The sequence below is a fragment of the Hyperoodon ampullatus genome (genome assembly GCF_949752795.1).
Source record: "Hyperoodon ampullatus genome assembly, chromosome: 2".
Classification (NCBI taxonomy): Eukaryota; Metazoa; Chordata; class Mammalia; order Artiodactyla; family Ziphiidae; genus Hyperoodon; species Hyperoodon ampullatus.
The window spans coordinates 89,345,756-89,359,056 of record NC_136915.1 but is presented as its reverse complement, the minus strand read 5'-3'; the positions used below and the strand labels follow the sequence as shown (position 1 = coordinate 89,359,056).

The 13,301-nt window shown below is 36.5% G+C and overlaps 1 protein-coding gene across 1 annotated transcript in view; it reads right to left on the bottom strand.

The window, feature by feature from the left end:
- Window positions 1–12,722, bottom strand: part of PALMD (palmdelphin) — a 54,371-nt gene extending 41,649 nt beyond the window's left edge. The window contains exon 1 of the mRNA XM_079728425.1: window positions 12,543–12,722. Within this exon, the coding sequence (XP_079584551.1) occupies window positions 12,543–12,587 (45 nt within the window). The 5' untranslated portion in view covers window positions 12,588–12,722. The remainder of the gene's footprint in view (window positions 1–12,542) is intronic.
- Window positions 12,723–13,301: the final 579 nt, after the last annotated feature.

The following is a 13,301-nucleotide window of genomic DNA, read 5'->3' as shown; positions in this document are numbered from 1 at the left end:
ACATGCCACGGAGTGGCTGGGCCCGTGGGCCATGGCGTTGAGCCTGCACATCTGGAGCCTGTGCTCTGCAACAGGAGAGGCCACAGCAGTGAGAGGCCCGTGTACAGCAAAAAAAAAAAAAAAAAAAAAAAAAAAAGAGCTCATGCAGCTCAATATTAAAGAAACAAACAACCCAATCCAAAAATGGGCAGAGGACCTAAATAGACATTTCTCCAAAGAAGACATACAGATGGCCAAGAAGAACATGAAAAGCTGCTCAACATCACTAATTATTAGAGAAATGCAAATCAAAAGTACAATGAGGTATCACCTCACACCAGTTAGAATGGGCATCATCAGAAAATCTACAAACAACAAATGCTGGAGAGAGTGTGGAGAAAAGGGAACCCTCTTGCACTGTTGGTGGTAATGTAAATTGATAGAGCCACTATGGAGAACAGTATGGAGGTTCCTTAAAGACCTAAAAATAGAATTACCATATGATCCAGTAATCCCACTCCTGGGCATATACCCAGAGAAAACCGTAATTCAAAAAGTCACGTGCATCCCAATGTTCATTGGAGCACTTTTTACGTTAGGCAGGTCATGGAAGCAACCTAAATGCTCATCGACAGACAAATGGATAAAGAAGTTGTGGTACATATATACAATGGAATATTACTCAGCCATAAAAAGGAACGAAATTGAGTCATTTGTTGAGATGTGGATGGATGTAGAGACTGTCATATAGAGTGAAGTAAGTCAGAAAGAGAAAAACAAATATAGTATATTAATGATTGTATGTGGAACCTAGAAAAAGGGTACAGATGAACCGGTTTGCAGGGCAGAAGTTGAGACATAGATGTAGAGAACAAACGTATGGTCACCAAGGGGGGAAAACCGCGGTGGGGTGGGGATGGTGGTGTGCTGAATTGGGGATTGGGATTGACATGTATACACTGATGTGTATAAAATTGATGACTAATAAGAACCTGCTGTATAAAAAAAACACAAAAAAAACAAACTAAGCCCAATAAAAAAGTAAATATAAACATACTGAGCTAATTTTCTGAACCAGAATTTCAAGAGTGAAGTGGGTGTGCACTGGAAGACTTGTTGCTAGAAGCTGCTCCAGGCGACTTTAATGAACAGCCAGGTTTGGGAACCAATGAAATAGAAGATGACCAAGCCAAGATTTCAAACATCTTGTCTGGTAGGAAAAATGGACCCAAATTAATGATTAATTTTATTATTAATAAATGTACACTATGAAACTTATAGGATATGTTAATTGTAGAACAGTTGAAAAATCTAGACGACTTTAAAGAAAAATATAAAAATCTCCTATACTCCCACTACTTTAGAAATAACTACTATGTACATTTTGGTGCATTTTATTCCAATATTTTTTCAGTATACCCAAAACACAGATATGCAAATTTATACAAACACACATGTGCAAACCACGCAAGGAGGCCCATACACACAGTTTTGCATTCCACCTTTTGCACTTAATATTGTGTCATGAGCATTTCTCATTTAATTGAATTTTATTAATAAAAATATTGAATTTTATTCAGAATATTGTAATTTGCTTAATCAGTCTCCCTTTTTCTGCCTTTTAGGTTGTTTTCAATCTTTTGCTGTTATAAGTAGTTGTATGATAAAGTTCCTTATTTGTAAAATTTTGACCACTTTTGTCTGACTATTTCCTCACTATTGGTCCCTAGAATTTAGTTAGCTCATCAAGGGGTAGGGATGTTTTAAAAATTCTTGATGCAGATTGGTAAAAGGACTTCAATGAAAAGTTATTTTAACTTATATTTCTGCAAAACAGTGTCCATTACCTCACTCTAATTAGGAATATTATAAGTAAAAGATCCTTTAGCAATATAAGTAGAGCAAAAATAGTGTCTTATTTTGATGTCTTAATCAGATTTCTGATATTAGTGTGGTCAAATATTTTTCATAATTTTCTTGGCTATTTGTATTATTTATTTTTAAAAATTTCCTGTTTGTGATGGCTACCTATTTTTGGGTAAAGCCTATTAATTAGTTAATCAACAATTTGTAAGAACTCTTTGAATTAGGAATAGTAACCTTTTGTTTGCCATACTAGTTGTAAATAATTTTTCCTATTTGCCTTTAAATTTTATTTATGGTGTTCCTAGAAGTACTGAAAGTTTTTTCCTATTGCTTTTATGTTTTTAATATCTTTTACTATCTGAGACACAGTAATTATTCACCCATATTTTCTTCCAGTTTCCTAAAGAGTTAAAAAAGACTCTTAAATCTAGCCTACTTAATTTTGATTTATGGTAAATGCTGAGGGTCTAATATTTTTTTCCCAAATTTTAAACTAAATCTGAAGTTTTGTCAAAGAATTCTTTCCTATTGGTTTACTTTTTTGTTTACTAATTTTATCATTTACTAACTTTTATCATTTACACACAAAAAAATGTACATTAGGACCTGGCTCTAGGTTATTTGTATAGTGTCTTTAGTTATAGGTTTTCGTACTATGTAGCACCAATGAGATAATTTAACATTTTATTGGGCAAGTTTTCCTTTGTTGCTTTTCTCTAAGTCCCTATTTTTGGACGTTGAATTTGCTTCCACTTTTGTACTATATACTATAAGAAATGATTTTGTTATGCTATGAACATCTTAGGAATCCATCTTGTATGCATCTCTTATTTCTCTTAGTATAAATTTCCTTGTTAAGGAAATTCTTGGTCAAAGGGTAAAACAGTTTTTGAGTTTTCTTTTACCAATTGCCAAATTATCCTGTTTTAACAATTTCATGGTGCCATCAGAAGTGAACAAGAATGCCTTGTTAGAGATTTTGATTGGAATTGCATTAAACTTAAAATAAATTTGAAAATATATGACAGCTTTTTTTGTATTCAAACTTTACCTCAAGGAATGGTGTTCTTCTCTAGACATATATATTGTATCACTTAGTAAAGTTTCACTATATATATCCTGCACAGTTCCTTAGTAGGTATAAAAACATAAAGGTTTCTTCATATAAATTCTGCACATTTTCTAAATAGGATTATTTTTAGGTTTCAACAGTTTAAAAAAAATGTAGCTATCAGGAATGGGATGTTTTCACATTACAATTTCTGACTAATTATTGTTTTTCAGAAAACTATTGATTTTTATATATTCATTGTGTATCTGAATACTGAGCTTTCAAGTTAATTCATTATTAATTTTAGAGACACTGAAGTGAGGACCAGAGAGTTTATCAGCTTCCCCAAGTCATGAAGTTGGTCTAGTGTTGGAATTGGTATTGAGCCTAATTTTCTATAATTCCAAAGATAATGTTCCTTACACTACTCCTTATCACTTCCCAAATATATCTGTAGAAATACGATTAGCCAAACAAGGGAAATTATAGCAGTAAGGTCTCTGTACTGGTCAGAGTGTTCTGTTCAACTCTCAGCACCAAATTTTAAGAGTGACACTGACATTTAAAAGAGTGTCTAGAATGAGCCTGTGATATGAGGAATGATTGAAAGCAAGAAAATAAAGCTGTACAGCTTCAATGGCTAGAGTCATGATTGGGAAGCAGTTAAAAGAAACTAGATTCTGGCACATTATGTCAGAACTCTTAACACAGAGAGTTGTTCTCAAATGGAATAGGGTATTTTGGGAGGTATTAATCCACCTGATATTGGAAGTGCTCAAGGAGAAACTGGGTGAGCATCACTTGAGCATGATGTAATGGGGATGGGAATGTGGATGAAGAAATCCCTAAGTTTTCTCCTGGTCCTATGATTATTTCTGAATTTAGCTTTGAAAAACCCTAATTCTTATGTTAGCCATGGGAATTGGATGTAGTTATCACTACTACTTATGGGGTGAACTAAAAAGCACAAATTTTCTAAACCTCATTTTATTTAGTAAATTTAGTCTTCTTTCCCAGCTTTACAACAAATTCTGACAGATCTCTAAATAGAATCTGGTTTATGTTCTACTCTTTTATTCCTTTGTCTACACTTTCCTGTTTGTTCTAATGAATTGTGACAAAACAAAACAAAACAAGGATAAACAACAAACACAGAACAAACTCCTGAATAATCAAAGGGTGATGGTAAACTTGGCTATGTCTTCAGTAAAAAAAAAAAATCTGTTAGCTGGGCAGACAATCATTAGCTGTCTCCCTCCTTTCAGCTTGATGGTATTCACTCATTCACTTATTCGTGATGGGTTTTTTGGGCTCCAGCTAGTGTGGAGCTCAGTGTTGGGGGGCTGTGAGAGATGCAACCATGTCTTTGCCTTAAGAAATCCTGGCTGGAAGGGAAGAGGCTATGTAATGGAAGTGGGATGGGGAGAAGGTAACCGAGGCTTAGAATATGGGATGCTCCAAAAAATGATTCTGTCCCAATCCTGTTAAAGCAATAACAAATGCTTCTGCAATGGCATCACATTCTTTCCTTTCCCACTTCTACTCCTATCAGCCTGGGGAAGAGGAGAGGAGACTGCAGGGTGTGAAGGACTGGTTTGGGTTAAAAAAGGGGACTACGTGAAGCAGAACCTCCATAGATTCTTCTCTTTGCTTCACTTCAAACTTTATTAAGAGTGAACAACAGAGGAAGTTCTGAACAAGGGTGAGGTTACTAGAATTTATTGTGATGTTATGAGCAGAGACTCTGCCATTTTCTACTATTTAACTAATTCCTTAGCTTTCCTTGGTCTTAGGTTTTTCACCTATAAAATGGGGATGGCAACATCTGCTTTTGAAAATACTCATAGGACTGTTTGGACAAATCAGATAATGAATGTGAAAGTTTTTATTTTTAAAGTCTAAATGCTACGCAAGAATAGGTTATTATTATTATTTTTTTAAATTGAAGTATAATTTACAATGTGTTCGTTTCAAGTGTACAGCAAAGTGATTCAGTTATATATATATATATATATATATATATATTATATATATATAACTGAATAGGTCCTTGTTGGTTATCTATTTTATATATAGTAATGTGTATATGTAAACCCCAAACTGTTATTATTTTTTCCGTCTTTTTAAAAAAAATTGAAGTACAAAAAAAATTGAAGTACAGTTGATTTATAATGTTATGTTAATTTCTGCTGTACAGAAAAGTGATTCAGTTTATATATATATATATATTCATTTTAATATTCTTTTCCATTATGGTTTATCTCAGGATGTTGAATATAGTTCCCTGTGCTATACAGTAGGACCTTGTTGTTTATCCATTCTATATGTAATAGTTTGCATCTACTAACCCCAAACTCCTAAACTATAATTCAAAGAGATAATGTACCCCTATGTTCATAGCAGCACTATTCACAGTAGCCAAGACATGGAAACAGCCTAAATGTCCATCAATAGATGAAAGGATAAAGAAGATGTGGTACATATATACCTTGGAGTATTACTCAGCCATAAAAAGGAATGAAATAATGCCATTTGCAGCAGCATGGATGGACCTAGATATTATCATACTAAGTAAAGTAAGTCAGAAAGAGAAAGACAAATACCATAGGATATCACTTATTTGTGGAATCTAAAATGTGACACAAATGAACTTATTTACAAAACAGAAACAGACTCATGGACAGAGAACAGACTTGTGGTTACCAAGGGAGAGGGGGATGGGGGAGGGATGGACTGGGAGTTTGGTGTTATTATTATTTTTAATTGCAGAATTCTTGTGCTTAGGATATGTCTTTATATCTATATTTGTTAGCATAGATTGATTTTGAGTAGCTCTTGTAGCTCCTTTTAACATGTTGTATCACCCCATATCAATCATTGATGCAGTTACACATTGAAAACTTGATGCTTAAGACAGAAGCCAGAGGTTCAGAAAATAACCTGGCTCTATGTCTGAAATGGTTAGAGTGAATCCATTCACTGGGGTTTTACATAAAAACCGTAAGTTCAGATCTCACTCAAACTGCTCCTATGGTGTTTTAGGAAAATAGACATGTCACAGGGTTCCTGGTGAGGAAACTTCTTGAGCTCCCCAGAATGACACCACTGCCATTTAAATAAATTAAAAATTAAAATATTCTTATTTTATTTCAAGAGAAGCTAGGTAGTTTGAGACTTTAGATTAGGAAGTGGAAGCTCTGTTTTGGTTTTAGCCTGAACTATGCTGTACTTGTTTAGACTCTTGTTAGACTAACTCTCTGGTTTGTTTTAATCACAGCTTTTCCTTTTCACCATCTAGTAATGTTGAGAAAGTTCATGGGGATCCTTGTCAGTAGAGGGCTTTGCAAAGCAGCATTATCACTCTGCAGCACACTGGAAAAACCACCCCTGGTTATCAAAAGGCAGTTTCCTTAATAAGCTATCAAAATTATTATACCTCATCACATGGTCTCCTTTGTGGGTGGGCTATTATGTTTGGCAAAGAAATGTGGCATAGTACTTTTGTTTGAAGAAACCTTTCCCTCTCTGGAAGAAACATGTAATCTCAGTATAGCACTGTGGAAAATTGTGCGGAGGCTTTATTGTTTGAATATAGTGGCACAGGACATCTTTACTTAGGAGATTCCTGTATCTCCACATACCATCTTTATGTGAATGTCTTGTGATGCTCATGACAAATTGGGAACTCTTCCCATAACTTTGTCTTAACCACGAGGTACAGTGGAACAATGGTTCATTATGCTTCCTTTTAGTCATTATTACTTTAAGGAGTCCTTAGAGCTCTAAATAACACAGCGATCCAAACACATGTTAAGGTCTAACTTCTGTCAAGATCCAGGCTGGCTTGCACTTGTTTTCACGCTCTCATTTGTACAGGAAGAATGAACAGGGAAAAAAATGTACCTGGCCAGCAGCCTGGGCTTCTTGGACATGTGACCTGTGAAGTCATACATGAGGGCACCATGCTCAGAAGGGCCCAGTGCTTAGTCTGAATGCTTTTAAACTTCTGCTGTTACCACCTTGAAATTCTGAACACTTTTTGAACAGGGATCCCCACGTGTTCATCGTGTACGGGGCCTCACAAATTATGTAGCAGGTCCTGCTTTGAGGTCATTAACTGTTTTATTAACTGTTAGAAGATCCCAGATATTGAAAAAAAAAGAGAACGAGATGAGGTGGGGTGTCTAGTGAGAGGAAACATGTACTGAGGAAGTAACTATTAATAGAACCTGTGTGTATTTATGTTATTGTTTTAATAGTGGTCTTTTGTATTGGGTAGATTTCTGTTTTATGTAAAGAGCTTTCAACCGCCTACATTCCTATGTTTACAAGTCTAGAAAAAATTCCTTGGGAGTGGAACAAAATAGGGAGTGGATCCGGGGAAATGTGAGAGCTCTTGATAATTCTGCGTCATGAGCAGATTTGGCCTGCAAATCTGTTGCTCGGATTCCAGCATCAGGCCTTTAAGTGGCTTATTACCAAATGGAGTCAGTCCTAGGCAGGTGCTTGTCCTTGTGATTATTGCTGTTGTCTAACTTTTGACCAAGCTCACCTCCTTCATCTATGATCAAATGTCACCCTCTCCATGAGGCCCATCCTGACCATGCTACTGCAAATTGCAACCCATCCCATACCACTCCTGATGCTCCTGATTCCCTTTTCTTCACTTATTTTAATATGAATGCATGAGGTTTGGCACACAGTAAGTGCTCAATAACCATGAATTGAATAAAGGGAATGAGAGAATGAGTGGATAACATGCATTTCTAACATTAAAGGTTAAGCTTTGAAAAGAGTAAAAATATCAGCTTTATTCTTACCCCCTTTCTCCTCAGCTGGTTTGTTCTCTGTACATTGATTCTAGTTCTCAGAATTCTTCTGAGCTCACCCCCCTCACCCCAAACAGTACTATTTTTGTGAATCTATGGTCTCTAGCCAGTTTAAGATCTAAGAGTTTTCCAGTCTGAGTCTCCCCATGTTATTTAGTAACAGTATTTTCTAATGCCACCATCGGAGTGGAGATAAGAAAACGTGTTCCTTGTTGGAGGAGGATGTGAGCAGTATAGGATATTACTGGTCACAGGGTATCTTGCTATTTCTGAGGGAAATTTACCTGCGCCTTTTCATCATTCTTTGGTGTGGACCATGTTTGCTTCCAGAGAGGAACTCTGTAGGGATAACTCTTTCAGTCCTTCATCTCACCCTTCCAGAGAACACTGGAGACATTGGTATTGTCAGTTCCAGTGATATTCAAAGCGCGTTTCAAATCGCTACCCTACTTCAGTAGCTCTCCTTTTGTAGCAAAATCAGCTATTTGTTAAAACACTATGTACTAACTTAAGCCTCAAGAGACTTTTTAATCAATGTAGTATTTAATTAGTTTGAAGTACCCTGTTTTCCACTTAGAGTTGGAAACTAAACTCTTTGGCTAAGATATACTTTGACCATTAATTTAGTAAGTGAAGAGTTGGTACAGGTGTACCTCATTTTATTGTGCTTCACTTTTATTTCGTTCCATAAATACTGCTTTTTTCTTTTTTTTTTTTACAGTTTGAAGGTTTGTGACAACCAGGCACGGAGCAAGTCTATTGGCGCCATTTTTTCAACAACATTTGATCACTTTTACATTTTGCTGATTGTTGCAGTGCTTCAAACTTTTTCATTATTATTATATTTGTTATGGTGATCTGTGATCAGTGATCTTTTTGTTTGGTTTTTTTCATTGTGAGCAGTCTTTTTTTTTAATTGAAGTATAGTTGACTTACAATATTATATTAGTTTCAGGTGCACAACCTAGCAATTCAATATTTTTATAGATTGCACTCCATACAAATTTATTATAAAATACTGACTGTATTCCCTGTGCCATACATTACCTCCTTGTAACTTATTTATTTTATACCTAATAGTTTGTACCTTTAATCCCTTTTGCCTATTTTGCCTCTCACCCCTCCCCCTACTCTGGTAACCACTAGTTTTTCCTCTGTGTCTGTGAGTCTGCTTCTGTTTTGTTATAATTGTTTGTTTGTTTTATTTTTTAGATTTCACATATAAGTGAAAACATACAGTATTTCTTTGTCTGAGACAGTGATCTTTGATGTTACTATGGCAAAAAGATTACAACTCGCTGAAGACTCATGATGGTTAGCATTTTTTAGCAATAAGGTCTTTTTTTTTTTTTTTTCGCGTTATGTGGGCCTCTCACTGTTGTGGCCTCTCCCGTTGCGGAGCACAGGCTCCGGACGCACAGGCCCAGCGGCCATGGCTCACGGGCCCAGCCGCTCCGCGGCATGTGGGATCTTCCCAGACCGGGGCACGAACCCGTGTCCCCTGCATCGGCAGGCGGACTCTCAACCACTGCGCCACCAGGGAAGCCCAATAAGGTCTTTTTTAATTAAGGTATGTACATTATTTTTTAGACATAATACTATTGCATTATGTTATACAGTCCAAACATAAGTTTTATCTCTACTGGGAAACTAAAACATTTGTGTGACTCACTTTTTTGTGATATTTGCTTTATTGCAGTGGCCTAGAACCAAACCTGCAGTATCTCCAAGGTATGCCTGTACATGGATAAAGTAATGAAGGAGAAACATGAGAGTAAGTGTACAAAATATAACCCATATTTGGTATACCCAAATGAGGTGCCTTCTTTTAAACAATCATTTCTGTGTACTTTCATAATTTTGTCTTTATTCTCTTTAAGTCTTTTTTTTTTTTTTTTTTTTTTGGCCTTGCCCTGTGGCTTACGGGATCTTAGTTGCCCAACCAGGGATCGAATCCGCCCCCTCAGCAGTGAAAACACAGAGTCCTCACCACTGGGCCGCCAGGGAATTCCCCTTCTTAAAGTCTTTGAGAAGGACTTCTGACTAATCTAAAATTCAACTTACTGATATGAGAAATGAATGGCACCATCACAATAATTTAGTTTTCAGTTTGAGAGCCTGGTGTCACATTCCATCTACTTACTACGCTTAATCTGATTTTTTAAAAAGAGGAACAATAAGACTGGCACTTGATTCTGTCAAGTTATAGGCATATACATTTGTTTTTTAAATTCCTTGCAGTGGAAATAATGACTTTTTGGACGCTCAAAATCATGTGGAATAAATATAACAGTGAAGATTATTTCATTTCACAGCCAGGAATTGGAGGGATGAATTTTAGTATAATAATCAAATAGATCTTCCTTAGACTGTCACAAGTTTTTTATTTTTTCTAACAAAGTGCCTATGAGTTGCTGTGTTGGGTTACATTGGGCAATTGTCTTATGATTTTGTTCTTAAAGTATATAAAAATTATTTCAGTGTAGGGAAATAAGAGGAAAACAGTTAAAATGAGGATATTGTCTCTGAGTTTTAGTCTAGGTCAGAGATTTTGAAGATTTTAAGTACTTCCAAAAGTGAAACAATCCCTGCAAACTCTCTGGACACTGTGTGTTTTCATTTCCCCAGGGGGAAGGGCAATAGCTGAGGTGGCTTCCTGCGTAAGGCAAGGGTGGAGAAAGCTGGCATTTCCCAGGGTGTCCGAGGAGGGAGATGAGTGGATGTGTTGTTTCCATGGACACACCACTGCTCCATTTTTTCCTTTTAGGTGGTGACCAATGTGACTGGACTTAGTCTGGTGAGGTATACACTATTGGAGATTTGCTCCCACAAACTCTTCTCAATTTTTTCTCTACAATCTTTATACAAGTATCTTACTTCCAAAATAGAATTACTTTGTGATTTTACTTTGGAGATTTGCTTAATTCTTTCTAATGGGATATGGTTAAGCTAATGAAATATTCCAAAAAGTAGTTGTTATTTTATTTTTTAAATGATCATAAAAACACACACCAGTATATTCAGGAACCTATTTATTCTCTTGTCTGCTTGTAAGGCATTTAAGGCATTATGACTTTTGTTCTAGCTCTATTTGCATTTGGAGCCCTCAGTGAAAATTCCTAGTTTTCCTGAATAACTGTATGCAGTCATACCTTTAGAACACATGCTGCTTTAGTACGAGTTGTAAGGTGCACTGGGTGTAAAAAGGGTGGAAGCAAGGGTGGGCTGTGATTCAAAAAGGAAAATGTGGAACAAGGGGCTACTTGTGGATTTCATTGGATACATGATTTAATTTAGTTAATTAGGAGATGGAAGCATCAGGAAAAGCGGAGCTTGTGCCCACACAACTCACACAGTCTAATACAGTAACCTTTAGACAACAGCTGTAACCTAAAAGGCCCACGCCAAAAACAACAGAGCAGGGCCAGTTCCTGTCCCTTAAAGCAGGACAGCTGAAATGGTGGCTGAGTTTAACAACAAAAAAGAACAAAGCAAAACAAACAATAATCCAAACCAAGGTTTTCTGAAAGGAAAATGTACTAATTAGAAGTTGGACATTTCGAGAACACTGTCTTATGGAAAAGTGCCAATTTTATCTGTGGATTTTTGGTTCCTAACCATTGGCTGAGAAAATATTTCAAGTTATTGCATCTTTCTGGGTGGAACTGAACCATTGTATCCTTCTAATAAAAATTTTAAATTGGGCTTAGCATAGTAATAATTTATGCTGTGGGACTTTGAAGAGCAAAGAGTAATATCTTTCTACCCACCCTGATTTTGCATCAGTTTTCTTTTCACAAGGCAATGAAGAGTTATTTTTATAGATAGTAATGTCCAATATACATTGAAATTAATAAATCCGCATCTGTGATATTATGCATCAGTTTTTAAAAAGTACTCCTGACGGTTAATTTCAGTGGCAGAAAATGCTGAAAAATTGGGATGTTGATTTCCAAAGTGTTTTTTCTTTAAAAAAATTATAAATTGTAGCTAATGATAAGTGATCGTGCCAGAGATTTCCAGGTTACTGCCAAATAGAGGATTTTGGAAAATTAAAAAAAAAAAAGCTGGATCATTTAATGAAAGTAATTCATTTCACACTTTGACTCTTTCCCAGAACAAACATAAAAAATGCACTATCCTCCTTCCCGGTATTAACGAAATATTTTCCAAATCCATTGCATTGCATGCATTGCATTCCTTTATCAGGATCTTATTCAGTTTGTGACTCTGCTGGAAACTGATATCTTAGAATTAATCTGATACATGCTTTTACCTACTTTTCTCTTGTTTAATGCTTAGCTTAAGTACGACAACATTCATTTTAATTTTGTTAGGCTTTCTGGACAGACTTCCACAACTACAAATAAAAAGTTTCAAGTCATTTGTTTTATTTCTTTTTCTCTCCTCCTTTTAAAATATTTTAACTTTTTGGTGAATTAATTGTTTAAAAAAGTTTCCAAGTTAGGGATCTGTTTTTTGATCTATTGTTTGTCGAATATAAATTTAAGGAAAATCTGCATTTTTTTAAGGTACATAGAAGGTTAACCAAACTGCCTTAAAAGCTTCTGACTGCTATTTAAAACATAGGCACAGTTTTTGTGGAAATCAAGAACATTTGCCCTGTACTCAGGTTCGGAAAACCAAGAGTTACAGAGGGTCACCAGGGTTAAGAGAGTGGCAGAGACCCGTCGTCCATGAAAGGTGACAGTTCTGTTTTTCCACTTATGGGGCTCAGCGGCCGGGGCAGATAGCAACGCGTCTGTTGTTCGTATGAGCAACCTTCTCCATGAGTTATAACTGTATGCAAAACTTACTGTGATGGCCTGGAGTCTCTCCTTCACCAGCTCAGCTTCTTCCATTCTAGAAGTCAAGGACAGGCAGCCAGTGAGGGAAGTCCAAAACTACCATAAAGCAGGAGCCTCCTTGGGGAGAGGAGTGAAGGTGACAGAGAAGCAGGGAGAAATCCGCTTTGGCAGCGGTGGAGAAAAGCAGAAATCCCCGACTCGGCAGGAGTGTCTCTGAGCAGATGTACAGATCAGGCCAGACACATGTAATGAGGATATGCTGGGGAAGCAGACGCTGAGGCTGCTAGCACGGGCTGACTGACAAGTTTGAACGGCAGCCGTACAAGCCCTTTTCCTTCAGGAGCTGCCAGCTCTTTGTTGTAATGTGCACAGTTAGCAAGGCACATTTTCTTATTAACTGTTTCTTACCCAATTCATTCTTTTCTAGGAGTAGCACTAGAAGCCCATGCACTGAATGCTTAATCAGCCTCTGCTCTAGCCACACACAACCAAATCTCTGCATCTGTGGGTCTGTGTGTATTTGTACAAAGTTGTTTACCTGTACTGTCCTCCAGAGTTGCAAAGACAAAGCCTTACCTTGACTGGGTCAAGTCACTTGCTTGCCTTTCTTCCTTTAATTGCATTTAGATAAGAATACAAAATTCTAGAGTAACTTTAGAATTTAATATAGTGGTAAATTTACATCAGGCTGCCCTTGCCTTTCCCTTCCCCTCCTACTTCAGCAGTTTGTTTCAAATTTTGGAATCTTTAGGTCGTGGAGAAATCAAA